Source organism: Gigantopelta aegis, chromosome 4 (genome assembly GCF_016097555.1).
Source record: "Gigantopelta aegis isolate Gae_Host chromosome 4, Gae_host_genome, whole genome shotgun sequence".
Classification (NCBI taxonomy): domain Eukaryota; kingdom Metazoa; phylum Mollusca; class Gastropoda; order Neomphalida; family Peltospiridae; genus Gigantopelta; species Gigantopelta aegis.
Genome location: NC_054702.1, coordinates 39,730,513 through 39,754,299, shown reverse-complemented (window position 1 = coordinate 39,754,299; position 23,787 = coordinate 39,730,513). Strand labels below are relative to the sequence as shown.

Here is a 23,787-nt window from a genome sequence, read left to right as displayed (position 1 = left end):
GTATAGGACGCACTAAAACTTAACTGGACCTGCAAAAATAGAGATACTGCGTCCTGTGGGACGCATAAAATATCTGACATTTTCAGTAACCCTGTCCACTATCAAAGATCGATCATTCTGTGTAACACACTATTTCTTTTCTACCTATAAACTGCGTATTCAAATGGGGATTCCCCATATCGAAAACAAAAAGTTTTAATCTCTGGGAACACTGCATCTTTATCCTTTGCTGCACTTAATCGGGTAAAGTTGGTAATTTCCGGAAAGAGATCGCGGATTTGAGATCATTCGGAACTTCTCGTCAACAGGCCGAACACAATCGGAAATTCCCGGGCGAATAAAGCAAATTGGTTATATGTTCTGATTTGCATTAACAAACAAGTAGCACGAATCATAAACAACGCATGGTATTGTGAGTGTCATTTAGCTTGCAGGAAATGGTTCAAATAATTATACAGATCAAAGTGAAATGTTGATTTTGAAAGAATAAACAATGAATACCGACATTGATTTCCCGAAAGGAAAAACAACACAGCTTGTTAAATTTACTTAAATGAAACATATAGTATACACGTGATTTGTTGTCTGCAGCTCTCTGTCGTTTGTGTGGTTTTGGGACCCTTTGTTTTCAGGTTGGGACCCCCAGAAAAGAAAGAGGTGAGTCCAAGGGACCCCCATTTCAGAAAAACAAGGTAAATCCCTGATTACTGTATGATTTTCTTAACCCTAACCTTAAACTTAACCAATTTTCTTTCTGGGGAAGGCCCTCCATACCTTGTGTTGACTGTGGATGCATTCAGTTCCATGACACCATACCCAAACCTTTCTTTCTGGCAGAAACACTGACATGGTTTTTACCTAGGTAACCAATTGTTTGGTTACATGAATTATATTTGCTTAACCTGTGGGTTAACTGATCAGTTACCTCAAAGTTATGTTGAAATTATATTTTAAGTACACAATTTTGAGCTCAAACATAAAGTTAAAACAAAATGCAAAAGAAAACATTTTATAAAACAGATTCTTTAATGCTTGCTAAAGTTAACAATATTGTAAAAGGATTAAATGTCAGCCCTAGTACTCAAAGAAAATAGATACACTTCCAGATTCCTTTTCTTCTTTTGCGGTGGCCAAGTTATTTTCACTTTATCGATGGTACTTCTATACTACAGTGACGTTCCAAATGTTTGTTTTTTAAAGCTCAATATGCGATGTTAGTATTTTTCAACTTTTGTGACACTTTGGATTCCTGTTTATGTTAAAACCGTTTTCAACATTTGTAAAATATTATGTTGAATATACATATTCCATTAGAGATAAAATAGCAGGCAGTAGATCATTTAGCCGGCCCCAGTGGTCCATGCATATTTCTTTAAAACTTTTGGTTTGACTCTATACTGAGAATTTAGTTTAGACTGGTTACAAGGAACACCTGTTGCAATATAATGTTGTCTACTGGTTTGCTGCGCATCAAGTATCTAAAAATCAGTTTGAAACATTTGTCGTAATACTAGTCAAACTTTAGGGTCTCGAAATTACAATACTCAACTGTATAATAAACTTCCTGTAATCGTGATGTTTGCAGGTTTTAATTTTTGAACGTCTACAGGTCACAACGTAACCGCTTTGCATTTTGCATAAATTTAATTTTGCGTAACCGACAAGCGAACAGAACTGCAGTTCGAGTGAAATATTGTGCCCTGCAAAATGCTACGGCAAGTAAAAAATAACTTTATGAAGTAATTGGTAAATGTAGAGACATGTTGCGAAAATGAACTAATAAACCAATGATGTTTTCTTCTAATTTTATGTTGTTTAGTTCAGTAGTGTAATCTAACTTCTTTTCCCTTTCAGGAATGGAGTTATTAAAAAATTACAGGAGCAGTGCTATAGAAATATAATTACGGAACTACCACTTTCTGACAAACTCTGATGCAGACAATTTGTTTTTGTTATTACAATATGTACTATTCAAATAATTTAATGCACACAATTATAGATCTATACCTTATTCAGTGTTAAGATGGTTTGATGAACTTGCAGCTAAATATGTATAGGAAACAACTTGTTTTGAATTTCATTATTATATACATATGTTATTTACAATGTTTTTACATCATCAGGGCCTGTGACGTAATGGTGCAATGCATCACCAGTGTCAAAACCGAAGCATTTTTAGTTTTGGGAGGAGGCTTTGGTATTTTTTTAACCCCCGAGGATGAAAAAAATACAATTTTTATGTGTCACTAAGACACTGCTCTTTGTCTCTGCTGCATTAGATTTGTGGTTTCATGCATATTTGACCCGAGCTTCCGGGTCATGAAGGTCACCAAGAGCCCTATGTTAATACAGCATTTAAACTATACTGATGGAAAGAAATAACAGATCACACAGATAGCAACAAGAAATAATGACTGCATCAAAAATCAATTCATATTGTCCGAAGTTGACTGGGAACATATAGGCAGCACATCCAACACTACAGACATTTAGCTCCAAATTACAACTTGGTATGAAATACAGACATTACTACGCTAGTAGTGAATTAAATTTGGTCTACAAATTGATGTGTTCCCTTATTTTTTTCCATCAGTATAAATCTTTGTGTTTGGTGGATTAATTCCCAAGACTTACTCTGGTTGCAGGAAGTTGGGTACATTGCAGACAAGCTGGTGAAAGCTGAACGTCGGATTGCAGCATGTCCATGGGATACGGAAGCATGGAGCATCCTCATCAGAGATGCACAGGTAATTTATACGTCTTGTTATGCAGCATCTGTCTGTTATATGTTTATTTGGCTAAATCATAAATGGTTTGGAATTTACTGTTTTCCTGTGGAATCCTACCCCATTTCATTCAGGTATCATGGACTTACTTGCAGCTGGCATGGGGGAAAATGCCTATACTTAACTTACTATGTAAGTGGATGAGTGATACACCATAGTAAAACAATGAAGGAATGTGTGTTATTTTTCCAACTTTGAAACTTGTTCATGAGGAAAGGAAGTTTTGAGTGGAATAACTAAAAATCCAGTTGCTTATTTTTGTGGAGATTGGCTCCAAAAAAAAAAATGATAACCCTAGATTTTATTAAAAACTTGGCTTTAGCGAAATCTCCAGTGTTTTGTTTGCATTATTTGTCCCCTATTGATCCAACTGGAGGAGACTATATGTTTTCTCTCTCGTCTTTCTGTCTGTCCCACATATAGTTTTCCAGATATTTTTTTCACAGTGCCTTTAGATATTGAGCAGAACATTTTTGTATAGCTTTCATGGTAATATACTGATTTTTCACAGAGTTATAGTCCTTGAATTTAGGAAATATGAAAAACATTTGGGCCTGGTATGGAATGTGTATTAGCCAGCAGTACTCTTAGAATGTTGTTTCATTTGAAAAATGCATAATAGAACATGGCTGGTTCAGATGTTAATATTTCTAATATTTTCAAATTATTTTATTCAGGGGTGGGAATTCTCCTCGGATCAGCTGTTTTCCCCTCATGGAACATTGGGTTTCCTTGCATTTTAATTGTCCTTTCCTCCAAAATGTGTCGGATAGCACAGATTTTAACCTAGGATTTCAAGAATTTCCGAGACCCCTCTAAATTTCCTCCTTTTTTTTCTTTTTCTTTTTTTACAGTTCACCAGTTCCCACCCCTGTTTATTACCTGACTGTGACTGTTCATTTAGATAAATGTAGATCATGAATCTAAGATAAACATGATTAAATGAAACAACAGGATCAAGCTGTTTTACTGTGACTTATGGTCTTTGAATTTGTCTTTTCAGATGAAGAAGATAGAGGAGGCACGAATCATTTATGAGCGACTCGTGGAGCAGTTTCCTAATGCTGGCAAATACTGGAAGATCTATATAGAACAAGAGGTTAATAGAATATGTGTACTTCACTTTTCAGTAATGCTACTTTACAAACTGATATTGTTATTGGTATTTTGGTGGGTTATGTTTAAACACAGATAACACAAGATTTACATTTATTGTAAAATTATTCCACATCATCTCAACATTGTTTTACTCCCAAGTAAAGTTGTGAAGCTGCAAGAATTTGTTATAATATATGATTGCTGAAATACCATTCCAGAACCAAGATTTGTGGCATATGACTAGAGAATGTATTAATACCATTACAAACTACAGATTTAACTTTCTTAGATAAAGAATTAATTCTTTATTGTTGAATATGGACTTGTATTTTTGTTTGTTGCATATTTTGATTAAAGATTAAGACGTTCATCCTTGGTGAAATTCCACTGATGGCATCAAACTGGTGCTCACTTTTCAATATTACGCTGCTCTGTTAAAACGTCCACCCAGCCAGCCTGTTCGGTAACAATATCAACTTGTACAGTATCTCAGCTTTCTTTATTTAGAGCTGTTTGAAGATATTGTTGGGTTTTTTTTATTCATTAGTCATACTGACAATGCTGCATAAAAACCATTGTTGAAACCGTATGTCTTCTTGAGTTTTCTATGTGTTCTTGTTGTTTCTTCTGAAAGCAAGTTGATGTTTGGTATGATTGCATGTTTAGTTAATGGGTAGTATGATTGGATGTTGAATTGATGTTTGATATTACATGGCTAATTCATGTAAAATGATTGTGTGAGTTGATGTGTGGTATGATTGTGTATTTATTCATGTGTGGTATGATTGTGTATTTATTCATGTGTGGTGTGATTGTGTGAGTTTGTGGCGTGATTACATGTGAGATGATGTGTGGTATGATTGTGTATTCATTCATGTGTGAGATGATGTGTGGTGTGATTACATGTGAATTGATGTATGGTCATTAGTAGGCAGCAGGTGATTTTGAGTGACTATTGCTGCCACCACCACCACCTATTTTTAATGCTTACATTTATAAAACTCTTTAATATTGCCACCTAATTTTGTCAAGTAGCCTCCTGTTTTCAAGGAAAGTAACACCTGGATGCGAATTTATGGGTGGTATAATTGTCTGTTGAGTTGATGGGCGGTATTATTGTGTGTTGAGTCGATGGGTGGTATAATTGTGTGTTGGGTGGGTGGTATAATTGTGTGTTCAGTGGGTGGGTGGGTGGTATAATTGCCTGTTGGAGTCAATGGGAGGTATATTTGTGTGTTCAGTCGATTGGTGGTATAATTGTCTGTTGAGTCAATGGGTGGTATAATTGTGTGTTGAGTCGATGGGTAGTATAATTGTCTGTTGAATTGATGGGTGTTTGATGGTGTTTTAAGGTAATAGATTGTAAGTACATGCATGTTGGTGTTATGGTTTAAGTTGTTGGGTGGTTGATTATATGTTCAATTGATGAAGAATATGATTGCATATGAGTTGTTGGGTGGTGAGATTGCATGTTGAGTTAATAGGTGATAAGATTGCGTGGTGAGTTAATGGGTGGTATGATTGTGTGTGAATTGATGGGTGGTATGTTTGCATGTTGGTTGATTGATGGTATGATTGCAGTTTGAGTTGATAGATTGTATGATTGCAGAATTTGTGTTAGAATAATCAGCACTAAGTAAAATGTATCTCTTAGTTGGATAATTTCTAAGACATTTTTAAATATTTATAAATTATGCCATTTCCATATATAATTTTAAAATATTTTTACAAAAATAAAAAACAAAAGAGCCATTTGAGTAAATGTTCATCAACTGTAGTTTAAAAATTTGGAATATACTTTAAAAATTGAGTTTCTTTAAGAGCTTATTTGTGTAAGTTATGCTGATGTGACAGTTTTAAAAACTAGCTTTTAAAGCATAATAATTGTGTGTGGTATTTCCTATTTAATAACATAATAAACTACTGGTAAAAATATTATTGTTGGCTTTTGATATATTTATACAAGTACAAGTGAAGCAGGTAAGGATCATTTATATGATTAATGAGATTAATGGATGTTGGATTTGAAAGAATTTTGGTTTACTGCAGTGTTGTAAGGTGCGCATCAAGGAGTTGTTTTAAAGTTTAAGGGACATTGCTGACCTGACTTTTGTTTTAATATGTACAAAATTATTGAGAGATGACAAACATTAACATCCAGGTTTAGCTACTACCGACATATGACCAGTATCATAATAGATATTTTTTTTAAAACCTGGAAATATGACAATGGCTATAAATCTAGGATTATTTAATATTCAAGATAATACCAAAAAAGGTTTTTAAAAAATGAGATAGTAGGGCAAAACTTGAAGTCATACATAAAGTATTACTATGGATAACATTTAACATTGCGATAGGTAAGTATTGCAACAGGTAAGTACACCCTATACTCATTTCAAATTGATGGTAAGTAATTAGCTATACCCAAATACGTTTTTTCCCATGAAAAATTAATGTTACGAATGCGTATATATCTTTGGTATGGTGATTGCATGCTATTTCGAAATGGAGATGAATGACAATTTTAATAATAGATTTTATTTCAGGTTATAAATGTTGTTTTGTTTAATCATGCATTATACTTGTACTCATTGCTTTGGTTTACATTGAACACCTCTATTGGTAAATAATGATGAGTAATTTGTGTCACACCATGTTTGTCTCTGTACAGATATTTACTGCATTTCATTATTGTTTATTTTACATGTGGTTGGGTAATGCCACAGAAATAAACATTGCCAACTAATCATAATCTTACTTGTTATTCTGCGTTGTCTTCTTGTTTTATTTGCATATATATTTTCACAGTGAAATACCTAAATCTTAACTTTTTCAAACTCGGATTAAATTTATAGCACCACACCACCTTTTGTTGTGTCGTTACATGGTGTAGCAGCTTAATATAGTCCAGCTTAAGAAATAGTACCTTATTTAAAAAAAAGAAAAAGAAAAGTTAAATTCTGAAATTCCTTTTGAAATCTTTATTTTATGATTATAAGTAGGCTGGCCTCGACATATTTATAACACATTGGTTTGAAGTTACTTGTTACGTTTAGTAGCAACTGATAACAACTATGCAGATGGTATACTGCCCTTGTATAACAGAAAATTGAGGCAGTGCTCTGGCATAAGGGTGGTTAATTGAAATTTTTTATGGTCCACCTAGATGTTGATTTTTTACAAAGGTAGTTGTTACGGTAGAGTACTCCCTAAAACTACTAGTCACGTGGTCCTCACGATGTTGGATTTTTCATAGCATATATTAAAGGGACATACCCTAGTTTATAAACACTAAGGTATATTTTTTACTATTACAGCCCTTTTTTGATAATTGAAATCATACTTTACTTAGATTTTATTGTTGAGATTATCCATTTCCGTACGTTCGAAGTGTCTTTGGTCATCCTGGTGTTTTTAATATAACAAAATGCATTTCTCATATTTTTTAAAATGCACATGCGTCTAAAAGTAAGTCATGGTTTCGAGTTTTGGTCTATTTTTAGAGGGTATTTCACCATTTCAAAGTCACAGACTCGTGTTGCACTCAATTGTAACTTTATCCAAATGTGTTACAGGTTTGTAGACTAACTAAACTTAGTGTTGATTTTCACGGGTTAAAACTAGCGTATGTCCTTTTAAGACATAGAAATTATATTGAATTTCATGGGGTAAAGTGCCCACCTGATGCATGGTTGGTCTATGATCAATCCCTGTTGGTGGGCCCATAGGGCTAATTCTTGTTTCAACCAATGCACCACGACAGGTATATCAAAGGCTTTGGTATGTGTATCTTATCTAGATTGGTGCATATAATGGAAAAATGTAGCTGATTTCCTCTGATACTATATGTCAAACATCTAATAGCCGATAATTGTACTCTAGTTGTGGTATAAATGTATGGTGCTCATTGGTAGAGTGCTCACCTGAGATGCTTGAATCATAGGATAGAACCCCCTCAGCGAGCCTATTCTCCGATTGGGCTTTTTCCATCCTAATCAGTGCTCCATGACTGGTATATTAAAGTCTGTAGTATGTGCTGTCATGCCTTTGGCATGATGCATATAAAAGATTTAATGGAAATGGAAAAAGTGAAGTGGGTTTACTGAAGACTACCGGTATATCAAAATTCTGTGGGATGTTTTATATAAAAGATTCCTTACTACTAATGGAAAAATGTAGCTGGTGTCTCCTCTAAAGACCATGACTGAATTACCAAATGTTTGACATAGTGGTGTCATTAAACAAAACAAACTTAACTTTTCAAAGTGGAAGACACATTTTGTTTCAGGTTTGAAATTATTGGTGATTAGCTGAAAGTGACTTCAGATTTTTCATAACCTTTGAAAATGGGGTGGGATGGGTTGAGTGGTGGGGTGCTGGTTCAAACCTTTTTTGGGGGGTGTTACATTTATAACATTTGATCGCAGTAAAAATTGTTCATATATTAAGGAAAGTGTGATCATTATGTATTTTACTTGCATCGTACAAGCTCTTTTATAGGTCACACGGTAAGTTTCACCATTTTGTGATATCTAGTGATGATCCAATCAATTTGGTTCATCTAGCATTGGTCATTTGACCAGGTAATCAAGGGAAGGGGAAGGGAACTGTATTAACGTGCCCACATCCTTACGGTTCTGGCACGCCCACCATGGACTCGGGTTCTGACTTCGCCAGGTAATCAAGTACAAGCTTCATAACCAAGTATAATATTAGAGTTACTTTCTCTTGTAATTCTGTGGTCCTTGGATGTATTAATGATACCTGATAAAATCAGTGTTCTAGCTAGCAATAAATAAAAGGGTGCTATTTGTTGCCATCCAGCCTCTTGATTATTGCCTTCCTGCCATACAAAAACTATAAAATAATAGTAAAAAAAAAAAAATATATATATAAAAAAGTTGCTTTCCTTTCAAAGCATGTATAGTGCTGTCACCGGGTTGAATTTTCGGCTAAGAAATGTTTCACAATACATCATTCAGTCACAGATGTACCAGTGATACCATGACATGTTTTTATATGCCCGTCTATAATGAGTCGTCTTATGGTATGGCATTGTCCATCTGTCCGTACGTCCATCTGTTAACGTTTTCTTGTCCGGACCATATCTTGCATACAGGTGCATATAGGACCATCAAACCTCACATGTAGGAACAACTTGGGATGGCGGTGTGTCGTGTACTATTACTAGGTCACTGTGACCTACTTTTCACGGTCTACTGCACATATGGTTTTCCATCAAATTCCTGACAGGCATATCATGTACCTCACCAGTATTCTTGTTATTCTTTTGTTTATTTTTTTTTCTTTGTTTTCATATCTATACGTACATGTATGGGTTTTATTGAATGTCAAGCATTTGATCATATCCATCATTTGCCTTTAATAATACAACATTCGCATTTAAAATGCCCTACAAGTAAACTAACACTGACATGTCAAAATCCTTGCTAGAACACTAAAAATGTACATAAAAATTATTTAAAATATTCTAATGTAGAAAAAAATCCAAATGCACTTGCAACCTGTTTGGTGTAAAGTAACAGATCCCATACGCCAAAGAACAATACACATTTTTACTGATTATTAGTTAATCTTTGAACAGTTTGTGGAAACTGATGACCAATCACAAAATTTCATCCCATTTCCCAACACTCATAATATCGCAAACACACATTTGTTAGCCATGAATGGATACAGTTCTACACCTGGTTATATGGTGAATGTTGGCAACACCTTATTAAAGAACTTTATTTACATGATTTCTCAAGAATGAGTTGATGAATGTGGACACAATTTCTACATTAAGTTGTGCATGTTAGAATCATTCCAGTTGGAAGTAGTTATGTAGAGAATAACTAGTTAATGACGTAGGATATCGGATTTATCCTGTGATAGTAAGAATGAGAAATTCTGCAAGGCATGCCAAACTGAATTTCCCAGTTGGCCTGAACAGGATAAAACTGATGTCCTGTCATTAACTAGTTATTATCTTTATTCTGCAAACCATACAAATTAAGGGGAAAAGATTATTTCAGCTACATTGAACGATGACCTAGAAGTCAAATAAGCGATTTTGTAATGTTGTTATACATGTGACATTACATGAGTGACGTAAAAAGTCATAATCTGCTAGTACACGTTTATGACTTTGCTTTAATCAAGGGCAGGACGTAGCCCAGTAGTAAGGTGCTCCTTCAATGCGTGGTCGGTATGGGATCGATCCCCGCCGGTGGGCCCATTGCGCTGTTTCTCATTCCAGCCAGTACACCACAACTGGTATATCAAAGGCAGTGGTATATACTACCCTGTCTGTTGGATGGTGCATATAAAAGATCGCTTGCTGCCTATGAAGTGGCGACAATAAATTTCCTCTCAATATCTTTGTGGTCCTTAACCATGTGTCTGACACCATTTAATCATAAATAAAATGTGTTGAGTGTGACGTTAAATAAAACATTTTTTTTTTTTTTTTTTTTTTTTTTTTTGCTTTGCTTTAATCAGTCATCATAATTGGCCAATAGAAACTGTGGTTGCAGGATAAATCCTGTTCTGGCCAGTGATTCGTTAACTGGTGTGACAAAAGCATTGCTAAGCAGATTTCTTTTATGACCAGATAGGACTACACAACTTCCTTATATCTATGTACTGTGTAAGTCTTATCCAGGAAAGGCAAGTGATTACTCGCGTTCCCATCTATACTCACCTGGAAAGTTAAGAAGAATGACAAGTTGACCCCTTGCAATAACAAATTTAACATTTTACTTGAAAATATGTGCGATTACTCAGCACCATTTCAAGAGAGTGATCTTCAGCTCTTTATGGTGCTTATGTTAAAGACTACTGAGTTGTGCAGTCACTGTTTTTGTATATGTACACGTTAAAGCTTCAGCAAAGACATTTTATTATATAGGGAATAACTGGTTACTGTCTTAAGATATCAGCTTTATCCTGTGAAGGTTAGAATGGCGAATGCAGCAAGGCTCTGCAACCCTACAGGAATATTTGGAAAATCATTATTTATTCCAGTTTTTTGTACGCAAAGCGAGTATCGTCAACTTAGCAAGGCTTTTGCCATATGACGTGATACAAGATACATGACGTCATTATTTGTAAGAAGCTAGCTACATTCTGTCACATTAAAAAAGTGTTTCTAAACTCTTAATTCACAAATAAATATACAAGTTTTGTATTGTGATTGCAAAACTAAACGTTATTTGTATTTACTGTACTTCAGCAAATATTTTAAAGACTATGTTTATTGAAAATCTACTCTGAAATACTCTAATTGAGTCGAGCCTATGTCACGTGACCTATATTTTTGGTCAATGACTGAAAATATAGAGATTTATCTAGTCATCGTATCTTGCTAATGTATACAGTGATTGCTGGATAAATAAAAATACATCACCACAGATTTTTTTTATATATATATATATATATACACACACACGCCCATTTATGATGGGTCGTATTATGGTATGGCATTGTCCGTACATCTGTGTGTCCGTCTGTTAATGTTTTCTTGTCCGGACCATATCTTGCATACAGGACCATCCAACCTCATATGTAGGAACAACTTGGGATGGCAGTTTGTCACGTACTATTATTAGGTCACTGTGACGCGGTCCTTGTCCAGATCATATCTTGCATACAGATGTATACAAGACCATCAAACCACATGTAGGAACAACTTGGGATGGTGGTTAGTCCAAAACAAACTGTTCATCCATTCCATTGCAAACATTTCATATAATTAAGACTTGAATCATGCCAGTAACATATTCATTAATATAGATATGGTTTTCCATCAAACTCCTCACCAGTACTCTTGTTTAAATTGTGTTTGATTTTTGTCATTTTGATCAGGGCTATAAAATATTTTGCTGTAGGGATCTCTAAGCAAACCAGAGCTTCTAGATTATGGTAGCCCATGGCTAGTGATATTCAGTGTTGGGCTAGTAAATAACTGCTATTGTCATGCTTTGCGGATAGTGGAAAAAATATTGTCAAATGCTACATTTAAGTCTTATTTTGTAAATATGAATATTATGCCCCCACCACTACTACATCTTAGTGGTTTTAAGCTCTATCTCCCTCTTTAGGTGACATATCCGATTAAGGTTTGTGTGCTGTCATTTGTTTGTAAATACTCGGCCAATACTTGAAATGTTTTACGTTTAAACTTTAAATAACTAACTTACGTCATAACTCAATATGACGTCACTTATAACAATGTGATGTAATGTCACAATTGACAGCACACAAACCTTAATAATTTGTTATTTCAAGCCTCTGAATATGCATCTAGTACAATAACTAAGAGTCAATAAAACAATTTAATTGGCAAATAATTTTATATTGTTGTTACTTTGATAACTTCATTTAATAGAAAGATTAAATGTTATTACGATTTGTAAAATTGTATTAACTTCAAAGTAGGTCTACTGAATCTTTAATCGTGGCTAGTAAAAAAAATTAAATCACTGATCCCATGGTTAGTGGATTTTATAAAAATTAAATCACTGATCCCATGGTTAGTGGATTTTATAAAAATTAAATCACTGATCCCATGGTTAGTGGATTTTATAAAAATTAAATCACTGATCCCATGGTTAGTGGATTTTATAAAAATTAAATCACTGATCCCATGGTTAGTGGATTTTATAAAATTTAAATCACTGATCCCATGGTTAGTGGATTTTATAAAAATTCTAGAATCCCTGCAGACTTTGTCGTTTAAGGGGAGCTATCACACTTCGTAAACAGGGTTTTTGCCAGAGGGTACAAAAGGGTAAAATTACGTATCCTAAAATCTTGGAAATTAATTGATACCTTTTTTTATAACTTTTAGATAGATTATAGTAAGAGAACTACTGTTTAATATTTGACAAAGTGCATGAAATACAGTGTCCAATTTCAAAAGATTTCATTCATTCATTTCAACTTATTTTCATGCTTATATCCAATTAAGGTTCAAGCATGCTGTCCTGGGCACACACCTCTGGGCTGTCTGTCCAGAACAGTGGGTTAGTTGGTTAGTGAGAGAGAAGAGGGTGTAGTGGCCTTACACCTACCCACTGAGCCCTTAAGAACTCGCTCTGGGTTGGAGCCGGTACCAGGCTGCGAACCCTGTACCTACTAGCCTGTAGTCCAATGGCTTAACCACTGCGCCACCGAGGCCAGTCAAAATATTTCAAACCTGTTAGATGGGGCACTTATGGTCTGTTTTGTTTTTATTACATACCCTCAAATTAATCATATTTTTTCACAGCAATGAATTAAAAAAATTAGTGTTGATATGGATTGTCACGGTTGCAAAAAAACTTTCTATAATGAGGCTCCATGTTTATGTACCAAGTTTTACTTCAACGAAAAGTAGGGACCTGGCTGATTTGGGTAGATTTTTCAAACAAGCCGATTGGGAATTTTTTTAAAATTAAATTGCTGATGTCTTATTCAGATTATTCTAGTTTTAAAAATCTTTGAGAAAAAGATTATCCGATATAAGATCTACTTATGACCATACTTTTAGGATGGTATTTAAAAAAAAATGCGCACGCACACACCCACCACCACCTACACATTTACAAAACTAAACATGATGATAGTTAATACTTGAGCTTGGTTTTGACTTTTTAACATTTCGTTGACCTAAAACTTAAATCATAGGACTTGAGTGCAGAGGGAATTTGCATTGAATTGCTTTTTTGGTCATTCGGTCATAGTCATCAATTAAATATATAGAAATAGAAATTGTTAAATCAAATTGACCTCAAATTTCTACTCTGCACAGGTGCATGTGCAGGGTTGGGGGTTGAAACCCCCTGATCAAGCAAATTTTCTCTCCTTTTTTTTTTTTTTTTTAAATATATTTTCTTGGTGATCATGACCTTTTAACTGATGTTTTGAGAATCCATAGGATATTTGGGGTTTGGGGTCAAGATGACATTTCAAACATTTTCGTGCCTTCAAATCAAATATTCACTAAACAACTGCTGTTTAAAGATCATGCACTGAATTAGTTATTGGATCAAAGGACAAAGTTTTAATTTGGTAAAACCAGAATCTTTCTCCAATGTTTGAGAAAGTTTAGTGTGACACTTAGATTTATAAGTCAAAGACCTGAACTAAACTAAAAGGTATTGCTTTAATATAGGCCAAAAGTCAAACAAAGAAATAATGGTGCGTATGAAGTAAAATTTACATTCCTTTACATGTAAAGATCCATACACAAAATATTGAATGCTAAATATGACCTATTACATGAAGAAAAGAGCATTGAAGGTAGTACTAAACCAAATAACTTCCGGCTGGGTCAAAGTTGGAGGTGCACCCAACTTTTGATAGAGAAGTGAACACCACAAGTCCTGTGAATGTGTCAATTAGCCTTGTGCTTGAAACATGTATGGGGTACCTGTAAAAAAAAGTACTCGAATTTTGTGCAAAACTAGGGTAGTCATAGACGCTACCCGTTATCTCAGAAACGAGCAGCTTGACCCCCATTTTTTTCTGATTCACTTTAAGTGTAAGGGGTGGTAGTATTTATATCCGTGGCGTTTATGTCGGTTGATACGTTGCAGGTAGGAGTTTTAGCCACATGTTACTATTGTCGTCTATGGGATTTGATTTGGTAGTATACACCCTATAGCACATATTCAGTGCATAATGAAAAATATTATGATTTTGTCATTTTATTTAATTAAACTATACTGGTTGATTAATTAGCCATCACTCGATCATGCAAGTTCACAATGACCTTGACCTTGACAATAATCTCTGTACATGGCTCTGAATGGAGTTTTGAATCAAAGTTAGCACTGAAGAAAAGTTGGTTTTGGCCTATAATTCATACTGTAAAGATTTCAATAATTTCTTTTTACATGGTATTTGACTTGCCATATACAACTGCTCTTAAATATGGTATTATATATAGGCAACCTGGACTAAGATTTTAATAGCAATTTATTTTTATATTAAAAATAGCATGTGCCAATAGTGGGTTAATGTCTTTAGTTTCCATTAACATTGTTAATTTTTTATGTATGAAATTCTGAAAACTCAAATTTGTAAAGAAGTTGATTTTTATTGTCATTTTGACATATTTATAGGGTGCTAAGTTATATTTTAGACAAATTTGTAGTTTTATGCAAATTTTAAAGTGAATTTGAAGAAAAACTTTACCAAAAACATAATTAAATTTGTTGTCACTATTGTGCCTTCTGTTCTTATTTGTACATAACAATAAGGTTGCTAAACATATACTTAGATCTCCAGATCATTTTTTTTTCTTAATAATCACTTAGTTAGCTCTCATGAAAAGCATTTTGAGTTTATACTAGATTCGGAACCAATTTTTTCAGATTTGATTATCTGCCTTGGATTAAGTTCATAATTTATTTTATTGTTAAAGCTGTATTACCTAATGTTACTAGCTAAATAAAATGCTGGGTTACAGATTGTAGGAATACATCTAATGTACATATTGCATTCATCCCGATTAGAAAATAATGCAAGAAAATAGATGTTCGGGCAATTTTGTCATTTAAAAATAGTTTTTTTCAGTAATTAATCAAAAATAAATGTGTTAAAGCTGCATGATTATTCCAGATATTACAACTATTAAAACCTCCAACTACAGTAGGCTATAAATAAAATATAGTCAGGAATATTGGTGGCTGCCAATAGTTTTGATGGTTCATTATGAAAATCAGCATGGCCGATGGATTTGAAATTCCCACACCTGGTAACTTGAAGACACCCACACCCAGCATACAGGCTTTCCTCCCAACACTAATGTTCAGGACATTAAGTCATTACTTCATACAGGTACAGTCATGTTTGTGTTTCCTTCCTCAGACAGTGTATTTTATTAATACTGATATTTCTTTGATGTGCCTGTTAAGGTCTTCATAATCTAGGGGTCAATCAAGTGCATGTGTTTTAATGGAATTCTTTAAAGGGGTAGAGGTACTCTGACTATCTTTGTTGTCTCTACATATATACCTGAGTACACACATCCAACTGAAAGTAAATATCTTCAAGAGTTTTATTTTAAAACATTTTGTTGTTTAATATGACACATTGCATTTGTACAAAACTATATGCAATATATATGCTTTTTTAGGTGTACATTATATTAGGTTGCACTATAGAAACAACAGTTTCAGTGAAATTGTCAGTTTATGTCAGAATACACCAGATCCTGGTGGTCATAAAGACACATAGCTGGACACTTTTTGAAAAATGTATGTTATCAGTATAGGTAGTACTAAACCAAATAACTTCCGGCTGGGTCAAAGTTGGAGGTGCACCCAACTTTTGATAGAGAAGTGAACACCACAAGTCCTGTGATTGGTTATAAATGTGAGTGTGTTGGTTGTAAAAAATAATAGTTTCATCTGGGTAAAAAAAACGTGCAATTTTATTTCATCTAGTACCAATGTGTCAATTAGCCTTGTGCTTGAAACATGTATGGGGTACCTGTAAAAAAAAGTACTCGAATTTTGTGCGAAACTAGGGTAGTCATAGACGCTACCCGTTATCTCAGAAATGAGCAGCTTGACCCCCATTTTTTTCTGATTCACTTTTAAGTGTAAGGGGTGGTAGTATTTATATCCGTGGCGTTTATGTCGGTTGATACGTTGCAGGTAGGAGTTTTAGCCACATATGTTACTATTGTCGTCTATGGGATTTGATTTGGTAGTATACACCCTGAAAGCTAAATAAATAAACTCTTAAACACACTAGAAGGAACAGTCCAGAACATACAGTATGTTGACTATTTTAATTCCTGCAGGGCTTCTAGATTATGTTAGCCGCACTCCCATGGCTAGTAGATAACAACTACCACCATGCCCAACTGCCAGTGAAAAAATATGTGCTGCATTAAAGTCTATTTTGTAAATATGAATATTCTGCCCCCAAAAGAAATTAAAAGTTTTTAAGCTCTATCATCCTCTTTAGGTGACATATCTGATTACTGGTATTACTATTAGTAAAATTATATTTACTTACAGTAGGGCTAGTTCATTTTTATTATGGCTAGTAAATTTTTTAAAATGACTGATCCCATGGCCACTGATTTTTATAAAAATGTGTAAAGTGCTGTCCTGCCTTCAGCCATGCAGGTGGCAGCATATAGCTCAGTGGTAAAGCGTTCGCTAGATGCAAAGTTGGCCTATGGTTGATCACCTTCAATGGGCCCATTGGACTATTTGTAGTTCCATCCAGTGCTCCACAACTTGTGTAACAAAGGTGGTGGTATGTAACATTCTAACTGGTATGGTAGAATTAGGTCTTTGTGGCCAGGGGAAATGTCTATTATTTACCATGTTATTACATGTAGGTCCCTCTGACCTACTTCTACTATGACCTTAGGCAGGACATAGAACAGTGGTAAAGTGCTTGCCTGGTGTATGGTCGGTTTGGGATCGATCCCCATCGATGGGTCCATTTGGGCTATTTCTCATTCCAGCCAATGCATCATGACTGGTATATCAAAGGCTGTGGTATGTGCGAGCCCATCTGTGGGATGGTGCATATAAAAAATATCCCTTGCTACTATTGGAAAAATGTAGCGGGTTTACTCTCTCTCAGACTGTGTGTCAAAATTACCAAATGTTTGGCATCCAATAGCAAATGATTAGTAAATCAATGTGCTCTAATGGTGTCATTAAACAAAACAAACAAACTTTACTATGACCTGTTTTTCATATATCCAAAACTTGCGATGCAGCGTAATAAAACTTGGTATAATAGTATATTTTATCTGAACAACATAATCTTGTATATTGTTTGATACAGTAACGTCATGGTTCAGCAATCAATGAAGCTGGTACTTTGTTTTGTTCACAGTGAGCCTTGTGAGTAGTTTTATATAATTAAGTAAACATTTACTAATTAATTAAAATTAATAATAAAATTAAAAATAATAGAGAAAATTGGGGCATTGAATTTGATGGGTTTTTTATGTTTTCACTGGAATTGTAAAACGAAGAAAACTTTGTTTTGTATAATGACACCACTAGAGTACATTGAATGTATTGGATGTCAAACATTTGTTAATTCTGATATTTTATCATCAAGAGGAAATAGCTACATTTTTCCTAATGCAGCAAGGGATCTTTTATATGCACTTTCCCACAGACATAAAAACACATACCATGGCCTTTTACCAGTTGCGGTGCACCGATTGGAATGAGAAAAACCCAATCAGTTGAATGGATCCACCGAGGTGGTTTGATCCTGCAGCGCAAGCACCTCAAAGTGAGCACTCGACCGACTGAGCTAAATCCCTCCCCCGGAATTGTAAAAAGGATTTAATCTAGATATTTTGGGATTCAATCTCATAATGTTAAAATGCAACCCAGAATCCAGGATTCACTGAAGCACAAAATCCGGCTAAATTCACAGCCTGCAAATATATAGAAATTTCAAAAAAGGGTGTTGGTGTTATGTGTAGCCTACTGAGACTCTACATTTCGACCAAATACATCAAGGTATACACATGCCAAAAATGTGTGTGTCGTTCCTTAGATCCTCTGCCCTGTATCCACCCTTGATATATTAATATAATGAAGCAAGGGATCATATTAACACTAATGGGAAAGGGAGCATGCAAACACTCATCCATAATTAATTAATTAATGAACAAACGAACGAACGAATGAATGTTTATTGACACCCCAGCACACAAAATACTTTACTATAAACAAATGAATGAATGTTTGTTTACTGATAACCCAGCACACAAAATACTCTGGTATTGAGTGTCAAAGGTAAATGTTTGAATGAATTGGAATACATAGTGTCAAGAAGTTAACCATGTTACTAACATCAAGCTTACATTACTGACATTTAGTCCCACATTACATCTTTGTACAGACATTACAAGTATATACAACGCTATTGGTGTTTGAAATGTGGTCTACAGTGTCAAGTGTTCCCTTGTATTGTTTTCTTTGTATACATGTATATCCATAAACATTAAATTCCATGAAATACTGTATATCAAAAGGGAAGAAAAAAATTGAAATAGAAAATTAATTATTAAAATAAAAATAAAACTGATATAAGAGCATATTTAAAGTTGTATCTCTGTACAGGACTTGTCATAATAGTTCTCACAAAGTGATATATCTCAAGCAAAATCATGACATAAAGCTTGGGTGGACCTTTTTAAATTATATATACATCTGAACATATATGATTATCAGTAATTTAAAAATAGACTTAAATGTCTGGAAATTGATGAAACAAAAATATTTAATGGTGGAATATAGCTCTGATAAATCTCTCATAATGTATGATAGCTTGTAGGTAGTACTAAACCAAATAACTTCCGGCTGGGTCAAAGTGCGAGGTGCACCGAACTTTTGATAGAGAAGTGAACACCACAAGTCCTGTGATTGGTTATAAATGTGAGTGTGTTGGTTGTAAAAAATAATAGTTTCATCTGGGTAAAAAAAAATTGCAATTTTATTTCATCTAGTACCAATGTGTCAAGTAGCCTTGTGCTTGAAACATGTATGGGGTACCTGTAAAAAAAAGTACTCGAATTTTGTGCGAAACTAGGGTAGTCATAGACGCTACCCGTTATCTCAGAAACGAGCAGCTTGACCCCCATTTTTTTCTGATTCACTTTAAGTATAAGGGGTGGTAGTATTTATATCCGTGGCGTTTATGTCGGTTGATACGTTGCAGGTAGGAGTTTTAGCCACATATGTTACTATTGTCGTCTATGGGATTTGATTTGGTAGTATACACCCTATAGCACATATTCAGTGCATAATAAAAAATATTATGATTTTGTCATTTTATTTAATTAAACTATACTGGTTGATAAATTAGCCATCACTCGATCATGCAAGTTCACAATGACCTTGACCTTGACAATAATCTCTGTACATGGCTCTGAATGGAGTTTGAATCAAAGTTAGCACTGAAGAAAAGTTGGTTTTGGCCTATAATTCATACTGTAAAGATTTCAATAATTTCTTTTTACATGGTATTTGACTTGCCATATACAACTGCTCTTAAATATGGTATTATATATAAGCAACCTGAACTAAAATTTTAATAGCAATTTATTTTTATATTAAAAATAGCATGTGCCAATAGTGGGTTAATGTCTTTAGTTTCCATTAACATTGTTAATTTTTTATGTATGAAATTCTGAAAACTCAAATTTGTAAAGAAGTTGATGTTTATTGTCATTTTGACATATTTATAGGGTGCTAAGTTATATTTTAGACAAATTTGTAGTTTTATGCAAAATTTAAAGTAAATTTTAAGAAAAACTTTACCAAAAACATAATTAAATTTGTTGTCACTATTGTGCCTTGTGTTCTTATTTGTACATAACAATAAGGTTGTTAAACATATACTTAGATCTCCAGATAATTTTTTTTTTTTAATAATCACTTAGTTAGCTCTCATGAAAAGCATTTTGAGTTTATACTAGATTCAGAACCAATTTTTTCATATCTGATTATCTGCCTTGGATTAAGTTGATAATTTATTTTATTGTTAAAGCTGTATTACCTAATGTTACTAGCTAAATAAAATGCTGGATTACAGATTGTAGGAATACATCTAATGTACATATTGTATTCATCCGGATTAGAAAATAATGCAAGAAAATAGATGTTCGGGTAATTTTGTCATTTAAAAATAGTTTTTTTCAGTAATTAATCAAAAATAAATGTGTTAAAGCTGCATGATTATTCCAGATATCACAACTATTAAAACCTCCAACTACAGTAGGCTATAAATAAAATATAGTCAGGAATATTGGTGGCTGCCAATAGTTTTGATGGTTCATTATGAAAATCAGCATGGCCGATGTATTTGAAATTCGCACACCTGGTAACTTGAAGACACCCACACCCAGCATACAGGATTTCCTCCCAACACTAATGTTCAGGACATTTAGTCATTACTTTATACAGGTACAGTCATGTTTGTGTTTCCTTCCTCAGACAGTGTATTTTTTTAATACTGATATTTCTTTGATGTGCCTGTTAAGGTCTTCATAATCTAGGGGTCAATCAAGTGCATGTGTTTTAATGGAATTCTTTAAAGGGGTAGAGGTACTCTGACTATCTTTGTTGTCTCTACATATATACCTGAGTACACACACCCAACTGAAAGTAAATATCTTCAGGAGTTTTATTTTAAAACATTTTGTTGTTGAATATGACATATTGCATTTGTACAAAACTATGTGCAATATATATGCTTTTTGAGGTGTACATTATATTAGGTTGCACTGTAGAAACAACAGTTTCAGTGAGGTTGTCAGTTTATGTCAGAATACACCAGATCCTAGTTGTCATAAAGACACATAGCTGGACACTTTTTGAAAAATGTATGTTATCAGTATAGGTAGTACTAAACCAAATAACTTCCGGCTGGGTCAAAGTGCGAGGTGCACCGAACTTTTGATAGAGAAGTGAACACCACAAGTCCTGTGATTGGTTATAAATGTGAGTGTGTTGGTTGTAAAAAATAATAGTTTCATCTGGGTAAAAAAAAATTGCAATTTTATTTCATCTAGTACCAATGTGTCAAGTAGCCTTGTGCTTGAAACATGTATGGGGTACCTGTAAAAAAAAGTACTCGAATTTTGTGCGAAACTAGGGTAGTCATAGACGCTACCCGTTATCTCAGAAACGAGCAGCTTGACCCCCATTTTTTTCTGATTCACTTTAAGTATAAGGGGTGGTAGTATTTATATCCGTGGCGTTTATGTCGGTTGATACGTTGCAGGTAGGAGTTTTAGCCACATATGTTACTATTGTCGTCTATGGGATTTGATTTGGTAGTAGGATCAAATCTCCTCAATGGAATTGGATTTAAATTTCACCGACCCACTAGTGCCCCATGACTGGTATTTAAAAGGCAATGGTATGTAGTTTCCTGTCTGTAGGAAAGTGCTTAGGCCTAATAGGGTTTTTTTAAATTTGTTTCTGGTTACAAGTAAAAACCATTTAGGGTAGGTAGATAGGCTATACGGTTTTTTTCTTTCGTTTTTTTTTCCTTTCTTTTTAATCCTAAAATCTGTCACATTGGTCTTGGCAAAAAGCAATAAAGTAACATGTTACCAATAAAATGGCAAACATTTTTATGGTATGTCGGGTAGCTGGAATCACACATATTTTTTTATATGGCCTTAATAAAAATTATTCATATGGTTCAACATAACCAAGTTAATAATAATCATACGAAGCACACATGTAATAACATGTGTAATGACATAATTTTGGGAAGATACATCGTAACATGACGTTGCTTCTCCAGTCCTAGCTCAGACTGCATGTGGAATATGACATCATTTCGTCGTCTCCTTCTAGTTGTGGCTGAAACATTTGGAGATGGTCCTTGTTATTCATTAAAAAAAAATACCAATAATAATATGGATAATAAAGAAATTATTACACTCGCATGTGAGTGTTACTGATTTTATGAAACTCATGTCAGGATTCATGTATTACCCTTGCTCTCGCTCAGGCAATACAAAAATCCTGACATTCGTTTCGTAATATCTATGACACACAAGCTCTTATAATAATCTCTATAGATTTCCCTGCTGCTTTTAGTACAAGTAGGCAATGTGGTGGCAGTTAACTTGCTATTTCACTGTAGATGAAGTGCCAGAGTAACCATATGTAATGCACAACATCCAAATAGCCGTGTAGTTTAAAATGTTCTGAGGTATCTAAACAAATATTATTTTTCTTTGTTTTCTTTTTATCCACCACAAAGCAATTTGCGGGGGATTATTAAACAGGCACCATTCATCAGTCCGTCCAGCCGGTAATGTTTCCGGAACACAACTCTAAAACCATTCAAGATAACTCTGTGAAACTTTATAAACATATTAATCTAGTGGTCTTGAAGTGCCTTTTTCTATGAGGAAGTTTTTATCTTTGATATTTTTTTGTGTGCATGAAAAGAAATGCCCATCAAATAGCCAGAATGATCAAATTCAGTTTCCGGAGCACAACTCCAAAACCATTCAAGATAACATCATGAAACTACACATATTAATATATAGTGTCTATAGTGCCTTTGCTATGAGGGAGTTTTTATATTCAATATTTTTTCTGTTGCCATGGAAACAAATAGCCAGAATAACCAAATTCATTGTTTCTGGAGCACAACTCCAAAATCATTCCAGATAACGTCATGAAACTTTGTGTACATATCAGTGTAGTGGTCTAGTATAATCTCTTATGCTATGACACGATTGGTATATAAGAGGCTGTGGTATGTGCTATCCTATCTATGGAATGGTGTATATAAAAGATAGAAAAATGCACACCCATTGTCTTTGGCGTAATCCTACTGGACTTTCAAAATTCCACAGCACCATACCACCTGTTACCGGCCCCGGTCAGACTGCTGGTACTCCCTTGCAGCTGCCAGTGCAGACAATACCCCCTCCAACCCACCCCACCCCTTTCCTGTCCTGGACAGAGGAGCCAGACGAGGCCGACATCTGTGCCCAGCATAGGCGTGCGCTACAATAGCTTGTTTTTGTGGGCGGGATGTAGCCCAGTGGTAAAGTGCCCGCTTGATGCGCAGTCGGTCTGGGATCGATTCCCGTCGGTGGGCCCATTGGGCTATTTCTCATTTCAGCTAGTGCACTACGACTGGTATACCAAACGCTGTGGTATGTACTACCCTGTTTGTGGGATAGTGCATATAAAAGATCCGTTGCTGCTAATCAAAAAGTGAAGTGGCGACAGTGGGTTTCCTCTTTCAATATCTGTGTGGTCCTTAACCATATGTCCGACGCCATATAACCGTGAATAAAATGTGTTGAGTGTTGTTAAATAAATAATTTCTTTCTTTCCAGTAGCCAATGATGAATAAATCAATTTGCTCTAGTGGT

At 34.5% G+C, this 23,787-nt stretch overlaps 1 protein-coding gene across 1 annotated transcript in view; it reads left to right on the top strand.

Annotated features, from left to right (window-relative positions):
* The window catches only part of LOC121370536 (cleavage stimulation factor subunit 3-like), a 66,828-nt gene that overhangs the window by 3,652 nt on the left and 39,389 nt on the right, over positions 1–23,787 (top strand). The window contains exons 2-3 of the mRNA XM_041495839.1: positions 2,646–2,747; positions 3,790–3,885. Coding sequence (XP_041351773.1) covers positions 2,646–2,747; positions 3,790–3,885 — 198 coding nt within the window. The remainder of the gene's footprint in view (positions 1–2,645; positions 2,748–3,789; positions 3,886–23,787) is intronic.